Source organism: Plectropomus leopardus, chromosome 13 (genome assembly GCF_008729295.1).
Source record: "Plectropomus leopardus isolate mb chromosome 13, YSFRI_Pleo_2.0, whole genome shotgun sequence".
NCBI classification, from domain to species: domain Eukaryota; kingdom Metazoa; phylum Chordata; class Actinopteri; order Perciformes; family Serranidae; genus Plectropomus; species Plectropomus leopardus.
Window position 1 is genome coordinate 2,687,272 of NC_056475.1, and position 26,578 is coordinate 2,713,849.

The window sequence follows — 26,578 nt, forward strand, 5'->3', positions numbered from 1 at the left end:
GTGGCATTGAGTGGTGAGGATTGCAGATAGCAACTAAACTTCGCCCAGTTAGAATTCCTTAAGTGTTAATTGTTTAATAAAGTTGTATCATATCATATCATATCGTATCGCATCATATCACACTGCATCATATCGCATTGTATCATATCGTATCCTAGGTAAAATATATTACAAAAAAAAATTATAAAAGGTGACAAGAAAATGACTTGAAAATTAGCTATGGGGGGATTATCCAAAAAAAAAAAAGAAAAGAAAAATAGTACAGAAAATTATATTTATAATTCTTTATATTTAAAATCACGTTACATTAAAAAAGAAAAAAAAAACGCACTTTCTTAGGATCATTTTCTTGTCTATTTTTGTTTTTAACTATTCTAACTTTCAAACTGTAGAAACATTGCAATGCAACATGGTGTTGACGCGGACTTGCTCCCGAGATAGAAATAAAAAGCTAATTTTGAGGTAACATAACACAAAAACTCTTATTTTTACGTAAGCATACACTAAAGAAAACATATTATATTCCAATTCTGCCAGTCTACGCCCCTAAAACCCACACACTGGACCACTGAAATTTAATTGCACAATATTTTAAGTTACTATATCGACAGAAAATCAATAAGGCAATGTGCCTAATTCTGCATCATCATGAGCTGCTGAAATGTAAAGTGTGCCTCACATTTTGAGTGTTTGTGCAATCACAGTCATGTCCTGACTACTCTTTTTCTTTCTCTCTTTATCATACAGCTGTGCATAAACCCAGATGCCTCCCCTCCCTCTTGATGAGCGCATAGTGGTCATTCAGCGCCCTAAAAACTTAGCCCTGTGTGAGGCCTCTCCACAAGCCATCCCGCAGCACTCTTCTCAAATATCAGCCTCTTCCAATGGACACCCCCCTCATCTCCACCCCTCGCAGTCCCACTTTTATCCACCCGCCTGTAAAGCTCTGACTCTGGAATGCAAGCGCAGATCCTCCCGTGTGCAGAAATTCAAGAGCGACCAGGCGGTCATCCCGGGAGGTGTCAGACACATCCCTAGCCACTGCCACAGCAATGGCACAGTAACTCTCGGCCCACGGCTTCCCTCCCACACACATACTATCGATATCAGGTTGACATTGGACAAAGGAGGACGGGGAGGAGGAATCAGCAACTCGTTAGGGCGAAGTGTAAAAGGTGGCAGAGCAAAATGCGCCTCTTCACAGTTCGATCAAGGACAATGTGAGAGAAAAAACGGAACTCTAGGGAGGCCAAGTGGCGCTGAACACAAGTCACAAAGAAGTCGCTACAATCAGCTGTCATCTTCCCCCGGAGGTGTCCTACAATTCGTGCCGGCTCAGGCGCAGCAGCATCGCTTCAGGAGCGAAAAGGAAAACTCTTGTTTTCTCGACAGAAGCGACCAGGAGTTTCCCTCTTTAGGTCACAAGAAGAATTCCAAACTGGGAACGGTCCATCAAAGCCATAATAGTCACAATCTGCCCTACCACCAAAACTCCGTCCCAGTGCCCCATGCCGCCATCCTAAACTCCAACTATCCGTCATCCCCGCCCTCCCAACCCACCCATGTCCCAGCCTCGTTTCAGCAGCTCAACCAGCCCCGCACCAGGGACCTCCGCCCTCACATTCTTCATGGTCTACCCTTGTCCCCCTGCTCCTCCCATGCCGGAGGCTTCCCCAGCCCCGATCACACCTGTACCATCGACTGCACCCACCCGTTCAGCTGCGGCTGTTGGAGGTTGGTGAGATGCAGAGGTTGTAAGGGGCACGCTGCGAGCTGCCAAGGAGGTGGAGGAAGCACGTCCACCTCGTTCTCCTGCGTTCACAATGTCGGAGCAGTGAAGAGAGGAGGCAAAGACATGGGCCTGAGAAATCTGGGCGGGTGTCTCTCCACCGCCTCCACCTCCAACACGTCCTCGTCTAACAGCACTGTGTCCGACTGCCGAGCAAGCCTGTTCAAACCTCTCCGCTGTGCCTCCTGCTCTGGCGAGGCAGGAAACTTCGAGAGTCCTGCAATCCTTCGCAAAAAGCTAGTCGGGGGATGCCTGCCCTGTACCCCGCTGTCCTCCTCCGCGCCTCTGCGGGCGATTCAAAGCTGCGTCACGGGCTGCAACCCCAAAGCCTCTCAGACAGGCAGCTCCACCTGCAGCTACTGCAGCAGCGACCCCATAGTGGTGACATTTAACCCTCGCAGAGGCAAACCGCCTGGAAGAAGTGTCGGAGGAGCTCATCCAATGGGTATGTTTCAAGCTGATGACGATGACTACAGCGTGCGTACCATCTGGCCTGAAGAGCTGGCCAAGAAGATGACCCATTCGAAAGCCCAAAAGAATCACTGTGCCGGGATCGGAGTCAGAGTCGGGAAGACGTGTGCAGCCCAGAACGGCAGTAATGGAACAGGCCTCGCCCTCCTGGACTGTCAAAACCTCCAGGAATATGCACACTCTCAACTAACAGATCGCGCAGGCAGACGGCGTCTTCAGCAAGGGAAAATGGCTGCCCTCGATTTTATGAGCCGCAGATCGGGATCCGGGTACGACGAAGGCCAGAACTCGCTCAAGAGGCTCCTTAACAAAGCTGAAGATGGAACAGAGCAAGACGGAGACGCAGCATATCTACATTCCCCCTCTCCCCGCTCTGCATCCCCGCCGTCCCCTGTGTCCTTTTCGCCTCCGCCGTCCGCCCCCACCACGCTCATCAAACCCAAACCCTGGCAGAGAGACAGGGACGGAGGAGGACATTCCCTGCCGTCGGCTCAGTCACTTCACCTGGCCCTCAACTCCCTGAACAGAGAGCAGGACGAGGAAAACAGCAGAAGTAAGAATATCTTACGACTCACCTGAGTGCAAGTCGTAAAATATGTATAATATCTATGCAGTAACTCATTTTCCACTGACATAAAGCCGGGTCACATCGAGTTGAATGCCGTTAAGCAGCATTTCTTTACCTGATATACTGCAGATGTCCATTAAAATAAAAAAAATAAAAAAATTCCCAAATTGCTACTTTTCAGAGTACACTCTAAGAAATAAAGGTTCAAAAAGGGTCCATCCTGAGGGGTCAAGGTTCTACCCAGAGCCATTTGCTTTGGAAGAACCATTTTTTTAAGGAACAATCATTTATAAGACTAGGAGTTCAATTTAGATAAAAAACGATGGTTAATAGAACGAGATATATGGATATTAATATGTGAATGGGTTCTCAGCAGAATACCCTGAGTGGGTTCTATATTAACCCTTTGGGATATAAATGGGTTCTCAATTGAACCCCCTCTTTCTTTTCTAGACTAAACACTTAAGCTATAAAGGGGCAGAACATCATGGGTGGGTTCTAGGAGGGTTCTGGGTGGAGCCTTTCACAGATGGTTACAGGTACAACCCTTTATGTTGGGGTTCTTGGTAGATCCCTCTGAAAGGGTTCAAGTTAGAATCTTACTTAAAGGGTCTATGAGTAACCAAAACGGGTTGTACTAGGGGAATAAGCTGAAGAACCAAACATGGTTCTAGTTAGCATCTTTTTTTCTAAGAGTGCAGTGCAGCCCGTCTGTGTTTGCATGCTGTCATGATTCTGAGGCCGTTCCCCCTGACGTGTTAAATAATTTGTTGTGTTTTTAAACAGATGCACACACATTTGGGAACATCCAGCTTCTTTGGATCTCAGCAAGTTGTTTCATTTAAGTCATAAAATAATCAAAGTGGTTCTGGCCAGAACTCTTTCATAGTTAATGCGACTAATGAGCGTTCAGACTAATACGACCCACTTTAGAATCAGTGGTGATTCAGCTACTTAAAAGTTTTGTTTTAATAGTTCTTCCCCCTGTGCAAAGTATTATTCCTCTGCAGACACTAGGTCTCAATAATGAAACGTGAGCGGAATGAATTTGTGTTTGCAGAGGTTAATTTATGCGTATTCATCAATATGTTAGCAGCTGCAATCTTTTTGTTGGTACAAACAAAATCTCCATCTGCCTCTTACTGCTCAAAGTGCTTGTGTAAATAAGAAATGCACAGAAATATTGCTTGTCATTATTAGATATTATAATTCTAATAAGCCCCATTATGTTTTCATCCTGTGCTGAATTACAAACCTGAATTTGTACTGTAAATCTATTTCCATATTACATTACATTTTATATATTATGACAAAAAAAATGTTTGAATATCAAAACATGTCTTACAAGCTAAGGGCTGGCATGTTTTCTTGCATCACTTTTCTTCTTTCTCTTCGCGTTTAGACAAGAATGGTCCTATCACAAACAGAAAAGTCTTTCCTTTGCGTTAAAAAAATTATATGTTTATATAATAACATTTTGAGAATGACTCTTATATTCATATGGTCTGCAAAAACAACCAAAAATGCTGTAGTATACATGCCAGGCCAGTAGTTGGCAGTGTAACTTTGTAATGACACACACATTGCCAGAATTCAAAAATAAAAAATTACACTCTGGGACCCCAGTTCAACAGTTTGCTTTGCAGGCCCCCAAAACGGCCAAACTGCAACAAAACATTTCGTGCAAGAACCTTAGTCTGTCATCTCTTGCACAACAGGTTCTGCAAACTCTTGTGCCCCTCAGTGCGTCTTCAGTCCTCCTGCCAAAGGGCTGTTTGAGCACGAGGCAGTTCACATCAGTTTCTTAAACGAAAAGAAGCTAAATACACATTAAATCGACGAGAACCCCACTCAATTCAAGCCCAAGGGAATAGTCAGAGGTCCATCTCGAACTCGTCACACCACTAATAACAGAAGAAATAAAATATACTTTTTCAACTCCACTTCACCAAAAACAACTTCAATCTCAGCATTGGAAACGTTTTTCTTTCTCTCTCTCTCTCTTTGTTTGCAGCGTGTTCGCAGGTCGACAGTATACACCCATCCATAGTAATTATCAGCTCCTTATATGGTGGTCACTGGTTATGCATGGGCGGGGTTTTATGCTAAATGCTGACTAGCGAGAGCGAGCCGTCAATTTACGATCAAGTCGCGAGTATACACGTGCCTACAAAAGTCCGAGTTTCCCACATCGTTCATAAAACCAATGTAGGTTTTTAGTATCAAGGTGTTTTATGTGCAAATCCACTCTATTCTACTTAACTAGCATTTTATGAATGAGACCCAACGTCTCGACACACTTCTGTCAATCTCGTCTTCTTTCAGTGCACCTTTCTCTGCCGCTCTCCTCCTCTCTACCGGCCTCTCTGTCTGATGAGACCGTGATGACACCTGATGCCGAGAACGCCGTGGTCAGTCCCATCCTGCCCTTCCTGTTTCTGGGGAACGAAAGAGATGCCCAGGACCTGGACCTGCTGCTGCGCCTCAACATTGGCTACGTGGTCAACGTGACAACGCACCTGCCGCTCTACCACGTCAACTCTGGGCTGCGCTACAAAAGGCTGCCAGCCACTGATAACAGCAAGCAAAACCTCCGACAGTACTTTGAGGAGGTTTTCGAGTTCATTGGTGAGAGTCCCACCTCTGATACACTACACAAAACACACACACTCATCTGGTTTTTTAACCCTTTAACACCTGGATCGACTTCATTTTTTTTTGTGCTGCAGTTCAGGCGCCTTTCACTAGCAATGAAACCTTCAAAATCTGAGAAAATCGGTTTGATTTCTTTCAAAAACAGGAAAAAAGACCTAATGTGTAATTTGGCAAGAAGTGCCCCACAAACTGAAAAAAAAAGATGAAGTTGTGTATAGAAGCAAATATTGAGACTGTGAATACCAGTTTATATGCAAAATATAGTTTTCTTTGTCATTTTAAAGCTACAATACGTAATTTTGCCTATTTTGAGAGTTTGACCGCAGTTCACGAGCAGCAATTGACATTATTGACAGATGCATTAGAGACTTCTCAGCTTTGATTGCTTGTTTTTGGTCGTATGTGGTGAAGTGCTACCAGGCAATGGAGTAGGCAGAGGAGTATGATTTTTGTTTTTTTAAAACACATTATGCCTCATGAAGTGCTGTGTGAATGTAGTGACTGTTTTAGCAAATATTCAGGTTTTTTTTTTTTCCTAATGTTACCTACTAAATTTTTAAGTGCACTATATTTCCAATATATCAGTTAGGTGGTAGGTAAACTAGGGATGGTTGTGTGTACACTAGTTGTAAATAATTTGGGGAATTTGTTGACATAATATATATATGTGTTAAAAGAAACAGTGAGAAAGGAGTAAGGATATATAAGTTTGACTTCTACCTACTCTTTTTCGGACACTGTACTTTTGTTTTGTTGGTTTGTTTGTTTGTTTATAATATGTTTTGATTTTTGGGGGGGTTCAAAATAAAGTCGTTCATCCATTCAATCATTTTTACTGCTTTACATTGCCCTTTCTAATGAGGAACTCAACTCATTGTATCCATCTATGCTGCCTTTAAAGCCACCAGACTCATTGACGAATTAGTAATTTTAGCTCGCATAACATGGGAGTTGCATGTCTGCTGCTGCCTTGATGCGTTTGTTTGTGTTAGTTTGTGATTTTGGTGAATCCAAATGAATCTTTTAAAACACCAAAGTCATACAATTACACTTACATAGTAACTTATAGTGACCTATGCTTGAATTGATTTTTTTATATAATAAAAACACATTTTTTGTTGCTACCCCTGTCCACTGCAAAACATTGCCTCTGTGGTGGTACCGTCCCTTTAAGACAGTTTATACTTCTTTAATTTAGCAAATTGAGCTCATCTGTTTTGTTGTTCTCATCCACAGAGGAGGCATATCAGAGTGGACAGGGAGTGTTGGTACACTGCCAGGCGGGCGTGTCCCGTTCTGCAACAATTGTCATCGCCTACCTTATGAAGCACACCCTCATGACAATGACAGATGCTTACAAGTATGTGCGGAGCCGTCGTCCCGTGGTGTCCCCGAATCTAAACTTCATGGGCCAGCTTCTGGAGTTCGAGAGGGACCTCAACTCCGGGGTGACTCCTCGCATCCTGATGCCTAAACTCAACGGCGTGGAGACGCAGGTGTGAGGAAAGTCGGGAGGGTTTCTGCAGGTAAAGAAGAAATTAAAGTGGCATTGATGAGCGTCAGAGAAAGAGTGCAGCAAATCATAGAAGACAGACGCGATGAGAAATATTACAATTGGAAATCGGTGGTGTGTCTGGCAATTAGTGCACTTTTAATACTGTGAAACACGAGACAAAAAGACTGGATGCATCATTTGTTTAACTCTTAGACAACATGATCATCATCCAGTGTACTGTTTATAAGATAATGTGCCAATATTTTGTATAGACCTAACATCACTCTCAGATATCTCTTTTTTTCTGATGTCTCCTCCTTTTGGTTCCCATCGTTTACATCCACAAACACAAATACAGTGACTTTGCCATTAATCATAAATGCATGCACAACGCAAACATGGAGAGGGTTCACCGATAAAGTCCTACTTCAACTAAAACACCACTCTGATGTTTCCACCACATGTAGCAACACACAGGTTATTACAATGCACTTTACTTCCCATGCATTCGTTTTATTATCAGCAGCTGAAATGTCACAAGGATGAGGAGAATCATCACACGGACCTCAGTCACTGTTTTCGGTTAATATTATCATGTATGTTTTTTTTTTAATTTTTTTGGAAACTGTGCAATAGAGCCACGCTGAAGGATGTGAGTAGCATTAACCTGGGAAACCTAACGCAGAAGTACAGTGGCCCTGAGGGTCAAAACACAACAACATTTCCTAAAATATTTCATTTTCCAAAACACAACAGCATTTCCCAAAATAAAACAACACTTCCCAGAACACTACATTTCCCAAAATAAAACATTTCCCAAAACAAAGCAACGTTTCCCAAAACAATATTTCCCAAAACACAGTGCATCCAATCAGCAACAAGGAATCATTGCCCAATAACTTTTATGGTTTGAGCCCCACCAAATATTTGTTTTGTCTTGTTGTAGTGTTATCTGAAATGCTGTAGTGAATTGACCCTCAGGCCACCGTGCAGAAGGCACAAACAGCTTACTGCAAAGTGTAAAAATGGTTTTATTTCAGTGATGCTGAAGTCAAGTATGAAATAATGCTGTGCACTCGCAGGATTAGAGTTAATACACTGAAATAAGCTCATTTTGAACACATTTCCTGCAGACCACAAACCACAACTCAACAATAGTTTTAGAAATGTCTTTATGATTTACAGTATATTTTATAATGGGTTGGCAGGATTTGTCCTGCTGTAATAATGTGCTTTAAAAAACAGACCTTCTCCAACTGTGCACAGTTCATTATGTGGTTGATTCATTCGATAAATGCAGTATTTTATTATAAGTTTTACAGCCTAAAAACTGTTATTGTTTGGAGTTAAGCATGAAACAGTCCTGTCATGGTGCACGGACATATACGGTATTTCTCTAAATTTAAAAAGCACATTGATATTGTGGATATGACACAGTAAAGAGGCAACATTTAACATCCTGCTCAACCTGTCTGATCATAGAGCCAAACTATTAATTATGTTATGCTGAAAACACTGTTTGAAACTACTTTTATTTTGTCACTCTTGACTCGCTCCTTTTGTTTAAACATCCTGCAGCAGATTACAAGTGTGATTTTAATACCAGAAAGAGACTGACAAGGACCAATTTCAAAAATGTCAAGTTTCACAGCTTATGCTGTCTTAACTAAAAGACTAACACTCTAAAGGAGCTGTATACAACATTAAAAGCATATCTATGTTTCAGAGGTTGTCTGCACGTGGTTCTCAGCATGGAGGTGGCTGAAACGGGGTTAACAGCTAATGTTGCTAGAATATCCAAGATTAGCCAGCACGAACCATAACCGTGACCTTGACACATCAACGTGACAAGAACTAGCTAATCACAGCACTTGGGATCTATTTTAACTCATTTTAGGGATAAGTTTAAATAAAAATTCAATTCAAAACACTTCATTCATCCCCAAGTGACAATTTGTAAGGTACGCAGAGTAGCGTGTTAAAAAACTACACATAATTACAATGCCATAAAGACGACAATGATGTGGAATTAAATACAAAATTTTAAAAAAAAAACAGTTCAAAGATTGCAATAATGAAAAATGTAATGCCGTCACATGATATAAGAATTTCCATCGGTCCAAAAGTATAACTGTAAATATGAGTACTCTGATGGTGAGAATGGCAATAATAACGTAGGATAGATATGTGTATATGTGCTATAATAATGACCTGAAAGGCACGTCACTGTGGAAAACATTAAACTATGAGTAAAATAAGATAAAAATAGACAGCTGTACTCATTATAATAGAATAGTAACCTGAGAAGAAATTAGTGTAATAAATGGAATAAGCTGCAATAAATAAATATCTGTAAACATTACAACTAAGATAAAACTAGTGCAAGTTATGCAATGACAAGTAACTGCATCACTGCTGTGTGTTTTCCCTCGTTGAAGGGTTTTTTGGGAGGAATTTTTACTTATACACTGTGGTTTAAGGATTAAGAGGGATGTTGTATGCTGTAAAGCCAGCTGAGGGAATTTGTGATTTGTGATAATGGGCTTCATAAATTGAATTGAATTGAATTGAATTGAACTGAACTGAACTGAACTGAACTGAACTGAATTGAATTGAATTGAATTGAACTGAACTGAACTGAATTGGACTACTCTAAGCCAGGTGCAAACAGACATAGCGACAGCTGTTTGCTGTTATTTTAATGTTTTTAATGTCGTAAACAGCTCCTTTAAAGCAAAATCTACTTTACATTTAGTTATTTGAATTATAATTATTTTAACTGTGAAGGTGTCAAAAAACAACTGTTTCTTTAGAGATGGTGATGACTTGTAGCTGACTGTCGTTGTTTCTCCTGAACTGTTCTTTTGCCTTATTGTCCTTACTGAACTTTTTAACTGTGTCCCTCATGACTATGCATTCATTTTATGATTATGAAGGCTTTGGTTTGATCAGAGAAGGCTGATTCACTGTGAACTCTTCCACTGTTAAGGCCGAGGCCTGAGTCCTTTCCAATACTATAATTATAGTTATAGGTCCTGAACAGTCAGTCTTTAAGTTTAAAGTTAAAACATCACCTAACATAGGAAGATACGAAAAAAACTGGACTTTAAAAGTGTCTTTTTTGTTATGAAACACTTATACAGCTGCGGTTCACAAATTAATTATAATGCGCAAATCCAGTGCAGATTATCCAGCTTTTCAAAGTATCTGGTTAAACCTTCATATTATATCAGTTGATTCACTCTGTGGGAAGAAAAAGTTTTTAGACAAGAACTGCCGTTTTTAATCTGTTAGCGAAGGATGAGAATTATTTTTGCATATTTTTTAAGCAGTAATTTATGACGGAAGTATTTGCAAATGAAATTAGAATTTTTGCTTGTGTCAAATGTGACACATTTGTACAGAAAGATTCAGCTGTGGGAAGAGGGCACACTTGTGCTCTTAATATTTTATTTATTTGTGTTCTCTTTTCTTAGACAGAGGAAATAAATGGTAGTGTAGTCTGACAGGGAGGCTCCAGAACAGTCCCATCTATTATTAATTAAAGCTCACATGACAACAAATTAGACTAAAGAAGGTGCAGTTTTAGTGTCCATAAAAACCCACAAAAATGTAAATGTCAAGAATAGGTGACTGATTATAAATTTTTCAATCCAAACTACAAATTCACTAGCTTTCTTGAAATTTTTTCGTATTATACTTGTATTTTAACCCAATTCCAGTTGCCCCTTTTCCAGATTTTAACAAAAATTCCCTGTCCCGAGTTTCTACAACCAAAATGCCTTGAGTTTAGCCTTGTGTAATTTGGTCCTCCCGTGTTGCCATTATAAATAAGACTTTGTAAGATGATCCTGATTTTTTGCTTGTTGGATTTATTTAAGTGACTTTGATAGAGGCGATATATTTTTCTACAGTCAAACTTCTTCATCAGAGTTACTGTAACTGTGTATTTACAGTTTTTTACATGAATCTTTGTTTTGTACGAAGGGCCGTTTGGACAGAACGCCATCTTCCAACTCTGCAGTGACAGTAAAGGAGCCGTGTCCACCAATGCGTTTGGGGTTTTTTCCTGAGAGTGGGGTATATATTTAAAAGTCCTTCTAATGGGAGCACTGTGTATGTACAAACACCACCCCTCCTGCCGAAATACAGCTCTGTGTGTCGGTGTCTGACACAGACATGACTGACAAAGCAGTGGTTTTTGATAAACTGGGAGTGAGAACGGGCTGGATAAGCAGATGAAAATGGATGGAAAGCAACTAAATGCAACCAAAACATCTCAGTTAAAGAAAAGCTGCAACTTCAATTCACTATTAAGCACTCCCAGCTGGATATTTCCTGAGAGGCGCCTGGTGTTTTCGGCTCTCTCTCAAAAAAAACCCTGCTTTGGTGGACACAGGCCCTAAGGATCTCGAGCGGTGCTTTACGTTGCAGTATCTCACTGTTATCAGACCTCAGTAAACTTGGGTCAACACGCCGCATTCCTGTTTTTAACCTCTTGCCTTTCTTTCAGCTGGAGAGACTTTCAACCAAACACGCTGTTCACCCCTCCGTCTCTCCAGCTCTGCTCCCAGTCGTGTTAACCTCTGAAGAGGGCCTGTTGCTACTGCTCCTTGATTTTTTTTATACAGACTTTATATGCAAAATGGCTGTCGAAGCAATTTCTTTAACTCCAGGCTGTATGGACTCGCTGTGCAGTTGAGTCAATGCTGACCTCAGACATTTGTACTCGAGAGACACATCGAAGGAAACATTTTTCTCTTTAATTCATATAAACCGAAGGGCCAGTGTCTCTATGGGTGTCAGTGTGTGTAAAGAAAATCTGTGTTTTGCACTTGAAACGAGTTGTTACAGTATGTATGATAAGGTTTTGAGAACATTGTATATCCGTGCATTGCTTATTTGTGGGGAATTCTTCCTGTTTGTATACTTTAATGCTCATTTTTATTGTGTTATTCCTGTACCAAATACTTAATTCAAGGACGATGATGATTCAAGAAAAAAAAAAGCAGATCACCTCCTTCCTTCCTAACGGGGGTAAGAACTCTTCAGGTATGACTATCAGAGTAACGCTGTGCTGTTTCACCCCGCCGCCCCGCCTCCTCCAGAGACCCAGAAACTCATGTTATCTAACCTGTGATGCTCTTCCTTTTCATGATGGATTGTTTCTCTTAAGCAAATGTAATATTTTCATATTGTAGTAACTGGTCCGTTGTATTTAGACAATGTTTTTACCTATACTCTTCATAATTCTTTGAGGTGCACTGTGACTAATACAATGCTGCTATATCACAAAGACTTTTCTTTTGTACGTCACGTTTAGCCGACGCAGATGTCGCTAAAGGTGGCCGTTACAAACTGGGCTCGAATTACGGAGTCCCTGCTTACATTGTTCCAATTCAATCGAGGCTTTACTATTGTGCTGCCCTCGGCGCAGTGTATTAATCTCAGAGTGACTGTGTGTAGCTCTTCCCGTTGGTCTTCCTTTACAAAGCATGATAGAGTGAGAAGAGAGAGTAAAATGTAGCGGGGGAAAATAGCCCATCTCATTGCTCACTGTGGTTCAATAAAACTGTGAGGTTGCTTTTTTCTGCAACTGTGTTGATTTGTCAGAAATTTTGTCTATAGGTTTTATGACTTTAGTTACAGAATATGAGAAGAAATGTCCATCTATAGGAACATTTGTATCTATATTTGACACAATCTTGATTATGTCCTCTATTAGCATTTATCCGAGAAAACAAATGACTTAAAACTGTCAAAACATGAATCCTGTAACTGAGAATTTGGCAAGATGCATATTTGTATCACATGTTTCTATGTATAAATGTTGCTATGTATGATGTTGTGTTGATATGTGCAGCCTATTAAGATTTGCTTTATGTTTTTTTTTCTTTTCATAATTTGAATGAAAACTCAGTATTAAACACTGAATTATTATTCTTATTTCAATTTGCTGGCAGCCCGCCACCTTGGTTCTGACTAAAATATCTCAACAAGTAATGGATGGATTGCCAAGAAATTTGGTAAAGCCATAGAGTGCTCCACTAATAAGTCCTAAAACCCAAAAATTGAATTTCAGCACATCTGATTCCCTTGTCTTAAAGTCAATGGGGTTTTTTCAAACAGGTTTTTTGTTAAATGCCTGAAAATGCCTGAAATGAGGTCTGTGGTTAGCACAAGGTAATCTTATTTTTTTTCCTACAACATAAAATGTCAGTAAATACCCATCTGAGAACTTTGAAGCTTTAATGTGTCTTAAAAAGGGTGTTTGCTAACAGTTCTGAGCTTTTATTGTCCCTCCAGGGAAAATTTGATCTGCAGTTGGCGGTAAGAAACAAATTTAAAATACAAGAAACAAGCTTATAGGACATCTTAGCAGCACACAACCAAACTTAAAAAAATATAGAAAAATATTCCCGATCAACAATAAAAGTTTAAGTAAAAGTATCAATGAAGGTTATCTAAAAGTGTCAATAAAAGGAGTGAGCTTGGTCAACCATTTAAAAAAGTAATTAAAATATAGAAATGTCAATAAAAGGAGTGATCACAGCCTTTTTTAATCTTAAAGTGCCACAAAAGCTGAAGAATTGTGCAAGTTAATTATGTTGATTGCACATGGAACAAAAGAAAATGTATTCCTATTGTCCTGCAGAGCTAAATGAGACTACAGAACGTCATCAAGCTACACACGGCTTTACTGCCTCATTGTGGTGGTGACGAGATAGTAGCATAGTCCCTTTATAGCCCAATGTTAGCTTTTACTTCTGACGACTGCATTTACGCTTAAAGAAATTCACAAAATTTGTCTTGCTGAACAAAACATGTAAGTATAATCAATGTTTGTTTGTCACAGAGCTTATTTTCTGCAGTAATCAAAATATTCAATGGAAAAATCCCACAGGCTTTTTACGAGGAAACCAAACTTTGACCCCCCTGATTTTTCCTCCAGCACCATCTGCAGGTCAAAATGTTTATCCTATACTTTATAACCAAATACCGGTAAAACTGATAGAGAAAGTGAAACAGAATGTCAAGCTCACATGATCAGGCTACATTTCGTGCCGAAAGGCAACTCAAAGTGATTTAGTTAATTTAAGTTTAAGTTAATTTAAGGCCAATCACAAGGCATGCCCCAAAGGCCTGTAGACATAGAATTTCAACTCAATTTTAATTTCAGTTTGATCTTTAAAGTCCAATATCACAAATCACAATTAGGCTCGGGGGAGCTATACAACTTAGAAAAGAAAAAGAAAAACACGTCAAACACAGCTTCACAGTGGTGGGATGGGATCGTACAGTAGTTCATTATAGCCCGACTCTTTACTCCTGGCAATGGCATTTAGGCTTCCAAAAATCATAAAATTGGTGTCATTGGCAATGATTATCTTACAGAAGAAAATGTTTAAGTGTCATAAAAGTTTGTTTGCCACAAATTTTCTGCAGTAATCAAAAATCCAATGGAAAAAATCCCTTTGGCTTTTCGTCAAGGTAACCACGGTGACACTATAATTTCTGGGTCGGCCTACAAGCAGCACTCTCCATGGGCAGCATGCTGACATTTAAGCCCGCTATAGCTGCACATACTCAAAAATGCACAAAAGCTGCATTACGGAGATATGTTTCTTTCAAGTGAATTTTATCGTGTACATCACTGCGATTCAAATCTGCACATTTCAACATGCATTCACAACATGCCCATGTTTCAGTTGCATGAATTCAGTTGATTTTAGCTCTAAACGCTAAAACTGCTGGTCATGATTTTTTTTCTTGACAGGAATTCTTTGGTGTAAATTGATGGCAAAAATATGCTTGAATTTAGCAGCATTTATATACAGTATATGTAGTTGATCTCATGTTATGACGTGATGCCAAGTACTTTTAAAATAGAATTGGTTAACAAAATTAATATAGAGCAACAATAATGCCTATTACAGTGTCAGTAATACAGACAAAGTTATAAATCCACATCATTAGAGGCCTTGCGTACTTTTAAGTTTGCTTTTGAGGTTAAAGCTTATTAAAAAAAACGCATTTGAATTTGTTTGGACCTAGTTATAATTTGCCTACCTATACCTAATGTATTCTTAGCGCACATGAGCTTCGGGGCATATAAACTTTGAGAGTCAATCTCAGATATAAAAGCCCCCCAAAAAACATGCATTTATAAATCATCTTGTAGCACAAAATAATATGCAAAAGTGGAGTTATACTGAAATACACTTCAGAGAATCTGTAGCCAGTGTCAAGTTTATTATCTTAAATATACACACAGGCCTTTTGTGCATCTATGACTTCCCAGAGAAGAATTAGAAGTTTTCTGACGCAGATGACGAGAAAAGTGTGTGTGGAAACTTTAGATGTGTGACTTTGTTGGCATGACGTCAAACATCCAAGCCAGGCAGAACAGTTGTGCAATCCATAGAGACACACTAGCTGCATGATGCGGTTTGAGGAGCCCACACACACACACGCACACACACACGCACACACACGCACGCGCGCGCGCGCACACACACACACACACACACACACACACACACACACACACACACACAGACTTTCTCCTCTCTTTTCTTACATGTTTGATTAGCAGCAGCTATAATCTGGTTCCTGTGTTGGTGACATGACTGATGCTTTCCCACCCGGTGATTTAACTCCTGTCTTGTCTCCTCTTTTTGTTGGTTATAGCTGAATATGATAATGTTACCATAATAGCATCCTAAAAAGTGTGCAGTACACAACCTGATGGCTGGATTGTGAAGTTGTTCTCCATGTTAATTTCTAGTAAACACATTGGAACTGGCTCTTTTCATTAAAAAAAAAAAGTGAAAATAATCATTTCCTGGGAGTTGTTTTTATTTTTATTTTTTTCTAAGTGCGCTGAAAGCTTCGGTGGACTCGTCTAATAAAAGTACACACTGTGATTGGCTGACGCTCACCAGCACTCTCTGAACAAAGTGTCTATTTGGAAAGTATTGAGCGGTTACTCTAACGTCGATACAAACGGCCAGTTGCGATTGATGATTCAGATGATCACCCCGCCCAGATCTGCTTTGCCCATCATTACATAAGAGCTGGTTTGGGGATTCACAGCTGTGTGATTGAGCACCCGGGGCGGATCGATCAGCGAGAGAGGTTAAAACAAACTCACTGCCTGGCAATAACTACTGCAAATAAAAAGCATGAGCAGCGCCGAGCAATGCTGTATTTAACTGTGAGGACCGGGGTGACATTTCATAACGACCCCCCAATTTCTTAAAAGTCTGAGTGCTAGTGGGATTCACCAGTTTTCCCGTTTAACCCCTTAAACAAACTGGCTTAATTGCTTTCAAACATGTCAGGAAGCAATGAGCAACGTCATAAGAAATCTGTAAAAAGTTACCAAAACTAAAAAACAAAAATAGCACAGAAAAGGGCAAAAAACAGGAAAATTGCCTGAAAAAAGTGCTTTAATAAAAAGGTAATTTACTTTTAATATATAATTAGAAAAATATTTTCTAATATTTACTTTCCAAAATGTATCTCTCTCTTTCGTCTGTCTTTTATTTATTTATTCTTTTTTTTTGCTTGAAAAGTTCTTTGTTGCCTTTTTTAGCAATGTTTTCAAAAGAAATTAAACCAGTTTTCTCAGGTGTAAAAAGTTTAAACACTTGTGAAAGGCGTGTGAACGTAACACAAGAAACTGACGTTGATCCAGGTTTCTGTTTTTTTTTTAGCCATGCTAGGAGCGTTGCTTTAGGCACGGCAATATCACTCTACCCATCGATCCACAACACTGAGCCACAATGAAATATCTCAACAACTATTGGTTGCTTTGCCATAAAAGGCTGTACATACATCCATGGCCCTCGGAGGATGAACCCTACATACTTTGGGGATCCTCTCATTTTCCCTGGCACCATGAGCTTAAAATTTGTGTTTTTTAGTGAAATATAAGCAATAAAAAGTCACAAAATACTGTGATGATTTTTCCTCAAAAACAAAACCATTTAATAGTGTAAAGGAAGCAGCTTCGGACAAAAAAAATCAGCCAGCAACAACCTAATTATGAAACAAGACATATTTCTGCCTCAACATGAAAGAAGCTTTGATCTACCTGTTTAAATATCGGATCACAATTTCTGGTTTATTACTGAGTGGAGATCATCCTGAATGTTTTCAAAATGTCCTCAATGTGTCCTAAAGTTCTTGTCATGTCCAATGAAGCATTAGGTGCTCTGGTATTAATTATTTCATCACTACGTTGCATTTATATAAACAAATCTTTCACCATCAGTACGTACTTTGAGAGTGCAGGTAATTTACACAGTAGCTCATCAGCTCCTGCTGCATGAATCACCCAGTAGTTATTATAGTGGGCGTTTTACTGTGATTCGATTTCAGGGAATATCGGATGCAGCAGCTGTGAAAAGCCGCAGGTCATCAGACATTAAAGCTCAGAGTCACACAGATAATGCATCATGCGTTTTGCTCTTCGATATCAACTCCACAGCTACTGCTGTGCTTGAAACACGTCCAGCATCCCAACCAATCATGGAATCAATGGCCCAAATGGGTTGAAATGAAAATCAACACTGTTTCAATCTTTTATCGACATCAACCTCCAGGCAGAGGACTGCAGTATCTGCCGCACGCATCCAAATTAAAACGTCAACAATGCTTTTACGCAACTTTTAGCTAGTTTATTTTAGAGGGCAATAATAATCTGACAGTGTTACAAAGGTGGAAAACTAAAGGGCTTTAAAGGGACAGTTCACCCCAAAATCAAAAATACGTATTTTTCCTTTTACCTGTAGTGATATTTATCAAGCTAGATTGTTTTGGTGTGAGATGGAGATATCAGCTGTAGAGCCTTCTCTCCAATATAACGGAGCTATATGGCACTTGTGGTGCTCAACATGCCAAAAAATACATTTCCAGAACTCAACAGCAATGTCTCTTTCCAGATATCATGACCCAATTACTCAAGATTATATTTTTCCTTTTACTAAACTAAATCCACCAACGGTATCATTGCACAGAAAGAAGCAATATTTGGGTGAACTGTCCCTTTAAGGTCTCGTTTCGACTTTAATTTATTATGTGAGACAAAATAAAATTTCTTGGCTCTAAAATCTGTAAAGTTACCTTAATTCTATACATTTTTATTTGCATCAAAAACTAAAACTTTTTTTTTTTTTTTACCCTTTAACACTTGGATGAAAATCAGTTTTCTTGTGCTGCATTCAGACACCTTTGACAAGCATTAAAACCCCTGAAACCTGAGAATATTGGTTTGATTTCTTTTTAAACACATTAAAACAAACATTTCATTTGTTTTGTTTTTTTTTTACAATTTTCTTGCTATTCATAAAGCCATTTTTTGTTGAATGCTCGTCATCCTCTTCTCATGTTTTTTTTTTTTAAAGAAATCAAGCTAATTTGTCTGGGTTTCAAAGGGTTAATTAAGTAAGAAACTTAAGGCTGTTTCTGAGCTTTCAGGTCTCCAGACTTGAAGGCTCCAGTGCGCCATTACAGTAATTAAATTCAGCTTAATTAAGGATTATTAATTAAGTGAGAATAAATGTATAAAGAGTTAATTAATTGTAATATTTATAGCATAACGCAGTTAAACATACAAACGAGTTAATAAAGAATTGAAGGAAATTGCTGGATTTATGTATGACGCATTTTGCTCTCTTATTTTGGAAACACATATTAATAAATGGCTTATTTGCTGCAAGGCATGTTCCCACACTAATTACACCAGAGCACAACCTGCAGAGATGAAACAGGAGGTCCTTGAGGACCATCTGGGGAGCGTTTTAGACACGGCCCGCGCAGTCATGTACTGGTTTGTACCTGCTGTCACTGTTTTTCAGAGTTTGTGCCAGCACCCCAAAAAAAAAAAAAAGGTTCACAAGGATTAAAACTGGTCCTCAAATTGCAAGCGATGTTGCCAAGTCCCCGCCGAATTAAAATGTGTGTTAAAACTGTTAAAATGTTTTGCCTGGAACCAGTTCTGAATCTGCTGCTCAGAAGAATACATGAAAAAAAAAAAAAGCCGAAAAAACAATCCTGAAAACCAGTGACAGACGTTCACCAGTTCAAACAGCCACAGGAGGAATCGCTGTTATTCTTTGTGCTCTCGTTTCACTTACAAACTGAGATACACAGAAGTACACACTGTTTATTTGCAGAATGGAGAAGATTTACCTTTTCCAAGTCAAGTCAATACCCTATATGAACCCTTGCTACATGGTTTTAAACATACCATGAAACAATTTTATGCTGAAATAAAGACGTCTTTTTAGTGGCTATTAACCCTTAGGGCCCTCTTTAATATTAGACACACTCAAATCACTCTGTGCACTAAATGCGCTTTTCCAAATCAGGCTTTAAAAATATTATACTTTAATTCTATTTTCTTCTTAAATTAAGTTATTTTTTTAACCAACATCAGCGCTAATCATAAATATCACATATGAATTAAATTTGACCCTTTAAATGCCATTTTTTTTATCATGTCGCAATGTTTTTAGATTTAAAAAAAGTTTTTTTCAGTGTTCTACATGTTAAGTAGATTTATTTTTTATTATAACCGCCTAGGATATGTCAATGATTAGCAGCAAATGTAAAAAAAAAAGAAGAAAATTAACCCCAAAAAGGAAAAGAAATGTCCAGAAAATGAATTATTGTAATTATTTATTTATTTAATTATTCATTTATCTTTTTTCAGGTTATTTCCTTGTTGTTGTGATTTTTAAAAAAAAATTTATTTACTTATTTATTTATTTTTGACTTTTAGCATGCTGATTTTGGGGAAATCTTCCTGTAACTTTGACGGATTTTACGTATTTTTCTTTATTTATGTTTTTCCAAGTCGTTGCTCAATGCCTTTTTCTCGTGTCAATTTGCCCAGGTGTCAAAGGGTAAACTTTACCGAAAAAGTTTATGGATATTGACATTTGACCATAATTAAAATGAATAACACATTTCATCTGTGATGATAAATTAAGATTTGCTCCACAAAGGTGAGGTGAGGTTTATTTGATTCAGGTGTGTTCTTCATTTTTCTTTAAGTCATATTGTCATTTTTTACCGTCTCCTGTCTGTTATTATTAGAATTTGGATGAGTAGATTTCACTTCTTACCTCAGAGGAAGCATGACGTACGTATCTCCCGGCTGGTTCATCAGCAGCAGGCCTGACGTTACCGTGGCTTTCTCAGTGATGCAGTCAAAGCTGCCAGCGTCATCCAGCAGATGGAGTCCTTAAACTGCAGCCGCAGCTTTGAAATCCAAACATGCTGCTGCTGCTCACTCTGCCGTCAGGAAGTCCATCTGCAACCCTGCAAGCAAGACAAAAAAACAACATAAAATCAGTCATTGCAACACAATAAAAATTAACACAGAGTATGGACACAGTGTGCAGCTTGTTGCTCTCTCAAGTTTATACCACACAAGTGAATTTTCATCACCATGTTTCACTGTAAAAAAATCATAATTTTCCAGAAGATCAAATGATCAAACTTCACTCTAGGATAAGATTATTGATCTTAGCAATTAGTTGCCACCAATAAATTATTTGCCCACTAATCTGACACTAAAATTATTTGATTCCAGCTTCTTAAATGTGAGTAATTTCCGTTTTTTTTTTATTCATTTCTTTGTTGCTTTTTACTCTTCTATAACAGTAAAGTTAATATATTTGAGTTGTGGACAAAAAGTATTTAAAGGCTTCATCTCACCAATCAACTTTTTTTAACCCTTTTCTGACACTTAATAGACCAACAAACTAATTATAAATCAATAAAATCATCAACAGAAGAATCAAAAATGAAAAGCGTTAGCCCTAATCTTATCCTTGGATAAGAATAGGCCGAAATAAAACTATACAAATAATATTGGAGTAGAAGTAAAAATATGAACTACAAAAGAGCAATTAAAGACACTGTTACTAGGTGACACAGTATCATTAATAGCTGTGAGTCTATAGTGTAATGTAAACAGTGTACACCAGAATAATATAAACTGTGATTAAGTAGGCCTACAGATACACAGCGTTGTGTGTAGCCTATTATTATCAAAAAGTAGAAATGTAGATATTTGTATGGTGAGAAAATAGAGATTTTATCAAAGTGTAGTGAGATAAGAGTATAGTATGAGTTATATGATATAGCACAAGGTGCAATAAAGTAGTGATAGCAGTAGTTATACATATATCTTATTTTTAAATAAAAAATATACAATAATAATTAGATAACATTGCATGCCTAATTATATTAATCTAATTAATTTCATTAAGTTAATCTCTCTCTCGTTTATTGCACTATATATATATTATATTATATATATATTATATTATATTATATTATATGCCTATTGTGGTATAATGGATTAGAAATTATTACCAGATATTTTTTTTCAGATATATGTTAAATTTCCCAAAAAGAAAAAAATATAAGAAATGTGCTTTGAATGCATAAAAAATTGCATTCAACTCGCCATAAAAACACGTAGACACAGCTGTATATTCAAAATGTGTCTTGTACTTATGTCATATTTATATATATTTATTTTATTGTATTTTAAAGACGCATTTATGACGGCAAGCACGAAGGACAAATTAGCAAGAGCGCGAAACTGCCGCCTCACATCCAGAGATCGTAAAGTGAAGAGAGAGGTCACCGCCGACGGAGAGAAGAGACATCAGTCATCATGGCGCCATTAAGGCCGAGGAAACACTAGCCTAGCAAAGATGGCGACGGGTAATTTACGGTACGGTTACCAGCCTGTCTGCTCCAGTACCCTCTGAATCTCCACCATGAAGGAGACACATTTACTAAAATGTTTATGTTACCTAACTGTTCCCTGAAAGGTTGCTTTTTACTCAGATAACGTTACGACCCTGCTGTGTGAGTAATGCTAATTCAGCTCTTTCCTTCATATGGTCTTTGGTCTTAATTAGCCTATTTTTAACAGCGAATACACGCCGTTTTTTTTAATTAAAAATTAAATAAATAGGTCTGCTGCATATAATGCAAAATAAAACTACTTAACTACTATTTAATGTAAACTAATACTATAAAACAATCTGTTACAGGCTATAACCTAATTGCATATTTTTTCCAGCACCTTTTGATTAAAGCTACTGTCTACAAATTTCATTAAGACCTATTTTTTCATAAAGGTAGTTTTTAAAATAAAGCCAATATGTATATATCTAGCCTATACATCGTAGTTAACGTTTATGCTAATCTTTGGCTTTGCTGATCCTTAGGGACTGTTCCTTACTAGTCAGAGGAGGCGGGCGGCTGGAGGGTCACTTTTAGATTTTAAAAACTTCACTTTTGTGCTGTTTAATCTTTCAAATCTGAAAAAATTGTTTTGATTTCTTTCAAAAACACAAGAAGGCAAACGAGCCACTCAAGAAATAAAAAGTACAAGGAAGTTACCTGAAAATTCACATAAAAAAAGTTTAAAATTTTTTTTAAAAATCCTATAAAATAATAAGAAAGTACAAGAAAATAATCTAAAAATTTGTAAAATGTACAAACAAAAATGTAACAAAAAAACACAAGGCCAACAAGACTTAAAAAGGTTCTTAAAAATATAATAATTCTGTAGTATAATTTTTAATATGTAGTTGTGATAATTCTGATTATTTTTCCAAAGCTTTTTTCTTTTTTCCTCCAAAACATTTTTTCCTTGTGAATATCGTTTTTTTTTTTTTTTTTTAAATTTCCCTTTAACTTTTCTAAAAAAAAAAAAAATAAAGGTTTAAACAACTGTGAAATGAGTCTGACAACAGCACAAACCTGAGCAAATTTGGTGCATTTTCTCAACAAAAAAACTACTATATATAACCAAAAAATCTATTTATAAAAAAATTAATAAATAAATAATTAAATTAAAAATAAAAAGATGAACAAAAAATTGGGAAAAAATGCTTAAAAAAAATAATTCTGTAACATCATTTTAAATATGTAATTGTAATTTTAAAATAAATTGTACCAATCTGCTCAGCGCTCAAAGGTTTGAATACTTGTGAAAGGCATCTGAAAGCACCACAAGAAAAAGTGATGCCGCTCCAGGTTTCCACGGGTTAAACACCAGCAGAAATTTCACAATTTAAACTGTGATGTAAACCACTAAACCAGACTGCAGCAGTCCCCATAGCAACAGAGGAGAGGGTGGGCATCACAAAAGGCATCGAGACGTGTAACGATTCAGGCCTCTCGAGCTCACACCCAAAGATGCGTGTGATATTTTAGCACGAAAAAGAAAAAACAAAAAACAAACAAAACCACTTTCACCATCCCGCTGCACGTCTGGCACTGAAACCTGAGAGATTTTGCTCGGCCCCAGTTTCCCATCTGCACAGATATGGTACGACCCACCCTCATTGGAAACCCTTCCCCCCCTCCCTGTGTCTGGCAGCTACCACTCACAGCCGAGGGGGGTGATGCTACCCCTCCACCACACATCTAGAGCTCATTGTGGCAGAATTGCAGCGCACTGGATTGTACAGAGCAGGGTAGCATCCAGGCTGTTGTCTGTGAGGGGTGGGGTCCGGCTACACTGATACCACCGAGCTCACAGAGGGACACAGAGAGGCAGAAAAAGAGAGGAGAGAAAAAAAGAGAGAGAAGAGGGGGGAAGATTGCACCTGAAGAGGACTACAATACGGGTAAGGAGAAAAGGGGGTGGATGGAGATAGAGGGGGAAAGACAATGGAGAAAGGTCCAGAATGGTTCAAATAGATCCGCTCCTGTGCTGCTCTGCTTTTTTTTTCTCTCCCTGTTGACAAGCTATCCTTTTTGATTTCTGCTCCATCTGTGACACATTTGTTTCCATTCACATGGATGTTATTCGTCATTTCGTAAATGTCTGTACGTCTGCAGTGCTCATTTCATTCCATGTTTGATATTTCTGTGGTTAATCTTGCTCGTAGTGGGGGAATCTGTGGGCCATGGTGAATAAATTTCACCATTTGGCCCCGATTCTTTTGAATTTGATCAAATATATAAGCTAAAATGACATCATGTAGCAGCTGTGACAAATTTAATGACACAATGCTGACTGACATTTATGTGTATTTATAGATTTAGGCTGCAAAGCAAGCATGAAACCAATCTGTCTCCAATAATTAAGCAATAAATACTATAATTGTCATGTAGAGCTTTAAACATAATGTCTTAAAACTATGAGCTCAAACAAACCTACAATCTTGTATTAACGAGCCAATTTTACACCAATAAAGCTACAATAGGTATGTGAAAAGATGCATTTAACCATTTGAAACCTGAGCAAATTTAATAAAAATAAATAAAAACAAGGGAAGAGGGCATTGTGCAACTTAAGAAATGACCCAAAAATTGACCAAAAAAAAGGTAACAAGAATATTACCTGAAAATTAGCAAGAAAAGTAAAAAAAAAAAAAAAACAATAAAGAAGAATTGAACTGACAGAAAGTGTTAAAAATACATATATATTCTTCTTGGTCCCATATAAGATTATGGATGTTACATTATGCAGTAGTCGTGTCAAATTTTATGATACAATACTGACTGATATTTATGCTTCATTATTGGAGACAGATTGGTTTCATGCTTGCTTTGCAGCTAAAATCTATAAATAAGCAATAAATACCATAATCGTCACGCACAGCTTTTAACATATGACAAAACAGTGCTGTGTAATGTCGATTAGCTCAAACATATACCTTCAATAATGCATTAAAAATCTAATTTTGCACCTATAAAGCTATAGCAGGTGTTTGAGAAGGAGCACTTAACCCTTTAAAACCTGAGCAAATTTGCTTTAAATAAAGGGAACTGACCCAAAAATTAAAAAAAAAAAAAAAAGTTAGCCAAAAAATTATTACCCAAAAATTAGCAAGAAACAAGAAGTGGAAAAAAAAGAAAAACAAAAAAATGACCTTGAAAATAGTGCTTAAAAATACATATATAATCTTTTTGGTCCCATAGAAGAGGACATTATGTAGCAGCAGTGCTAAACTTAAACTTTGCAGCCAAAACGTATAAATGAGCAAATAATACTACAATTGTGGAACACAGTTTTGAACATAAGTGCAGTGAAATATTGTTAAACTATTAGCTCAAACATATACCTACAATCATGCACTGAAAAGCGAATTTTACACCAAAAAAGGTATTGTAGGTTTGAAAGGGAGCACTTAACCCTTTAAAACCTGAGCAAATCTGCTGAAAACAAAAACAAGAACAGAAAATAATGGTCAGAAATTACCCAAAAATGAACAAAAATGGTAAGAAAAGCAAAAGACCAAAAACCAGGAAAATTACCTGAAAAAAGTGTTTAAATACATGCAATAATATATGTACATAATATGGATATCTGTAACATCATTTTATATGTAGAATCATAATAATCAGAAACAGTTTTCTGGAGATTTTTCTAATAATTCTCTCTTTTTAAAAACAAATTGATTCGCTCAGTTTTTAAAGTTTTTTTTTAAGAAAGGAGTCTGTATGCAGCACAAGAAAACTGATCTTAACACAGGTTTCAAAGGGTTAAAAATCGCAATTGTCGGTGAAGAATTGTACTTCTAGATTTTAAGGATAAATCATTCTTAAGGAAGCAGTGCTATGGGCAAACTAATAATAAAAAAGGTTAAAATAAAAAAACAACAACAACAAAAAAAAAAAAGTAAAGATTCACAGAACGTATTTCCATGAATTTTAAATCCACGAGGCCTAAATGTCGCTGTGTTCGTGGGCAGGATGAAAGGAGACACCCCAGTGAACAGCACCATGAGTGTCGGCCAGGCCAGGAAGCTGGTGGAGCAGCTGAAGATTGAGGCTAGTTTCTGCAGGATAAAGGTAAGACGAGCTGCACACCTCACATTCACATGGAAATCTCACTATTGTAATGCACGAAAACACGTTACACAAAAGCTGGAATCAGAACCAGCTGATGAGTAAAAACAATAAAGTGGATTGAATAACATTGTCAGTCTTAATTTGACTTTCTCAAATGCAAAAAAAAAAAAAATCCAGATATTATAATGCCCAGCACTGAAATCTTAGTTGCTAGATTTGCAGAAAAAATGAATAAACAAATAAACGATGGCAGCGTTAATCTACTGAATTGCTGGGAGATTTTTGTGGCAGATGGACAAAACAATTTTCAAACCTGCAAACATAAGTCATAATAAAAAAACACACTTAAATGTTTGATACTGCTGCGCAAACTAAACCTGCCTTAAACCTGCCGGTTAAAAAAAGACAAAATTTGATTTTGCAGTTGATCCTTTGTTGCACAAATAAAGCCTTGAATCAAAGTGCACAGGAAAGCGTTTCATCATTTTGACAAATGTCAGTTTTTCTCATAGATATCAAAGATGATATCAAAAATGATATACGGGAAAAGGGCTACATGCAACTTGAGAAGACACGGCCCAAAAATTAGCAACAAATAATAAATAAATAAAACAAAAATGAGAAGAAAATCAAAACACCACCATCAATCACAGCAAAGGAAATCACCTGGACAAATGCCTAAAAATAATAAGAATATTGTAAAATAATTTAAAATATATAAAACTGATAATTATGAATTTAGTTTTTGGAAATG

The 26,578-nt window shown here is 37.7% G+C and overlaps 2 protein-coding genes across 2 annotated transcripts in view; both read left to right on the forward strand.

Annotated features, from left to right (window-relative positions):
- Positions 1-1,796: 1,796 nt before the first annotated feature.
- si:dkey-175m17.7 (dual specificity protein phosphatase 10) lies at positions 1,797-7,732 on the forward strand. Its single transcript, XM_042499775.1, has 3 exons — positions 1,797-2,813; positions 5,154-5,456; positions 6,720-7,732. The coding sequence occupies exons 1-3, from the start codon at positions 1,856-1,858 to the stop codon at positions 6,983-6,985; spliced, it is 1,527 nt and encodes a 508-aa protein (XP_042355709.1). The 5' UTR covers positions 1,797-1,855; the 3' UTR covers positions 6,986-7,732.
- Positions 7,733-23,479: 15,747 nt separating this feature from the next.
- Positions 23,480-26,578, forward strand: part of gng3 (guanine nucleotide binding protein (G protein), gamma 3) — a 15,496-nt gene continuing 12,397 nt past the window's right edge. Inside the window, exons 1-2 of the mRNA XM_042499402.1 lie at positions 23,480-23,651; positions 25,725-25,824. Coding sequence (XP_042355336.1) covers positions 25,726-25,824 — 99 coding nt within the window. The 5' untranslated portion in view covers positions 23,480-23,651; position 25,725. The remainder of the gene's footprint in view (positions 23,652-25,724; positions 25,825-26,578) is intronic.

Coding starts and splice junctions, on each gene's coding strand:
- si:dkey-175m17.7 (XM_042499775.1), top strand. CDS start 1,856: ATGGGCCTGAGAAATCTGGGCGGGTGTCTCTCCACCGCCTCCACCTCC. Junction 2,814..5,153: donor GGACGAGGAAAACAGCAGAA/GTAAGAATATCT, acceptor GTCTTCTTTCAG/TGCACCTTTCTCTGCCGCTC. Junction 5,457..6,719: donor GGAGGTTTTCGAGTTCATTG/GTGAGAGTCCCA, acceptor TCTCATCCACAG/AGGAGGCATATCAGAGTGGA.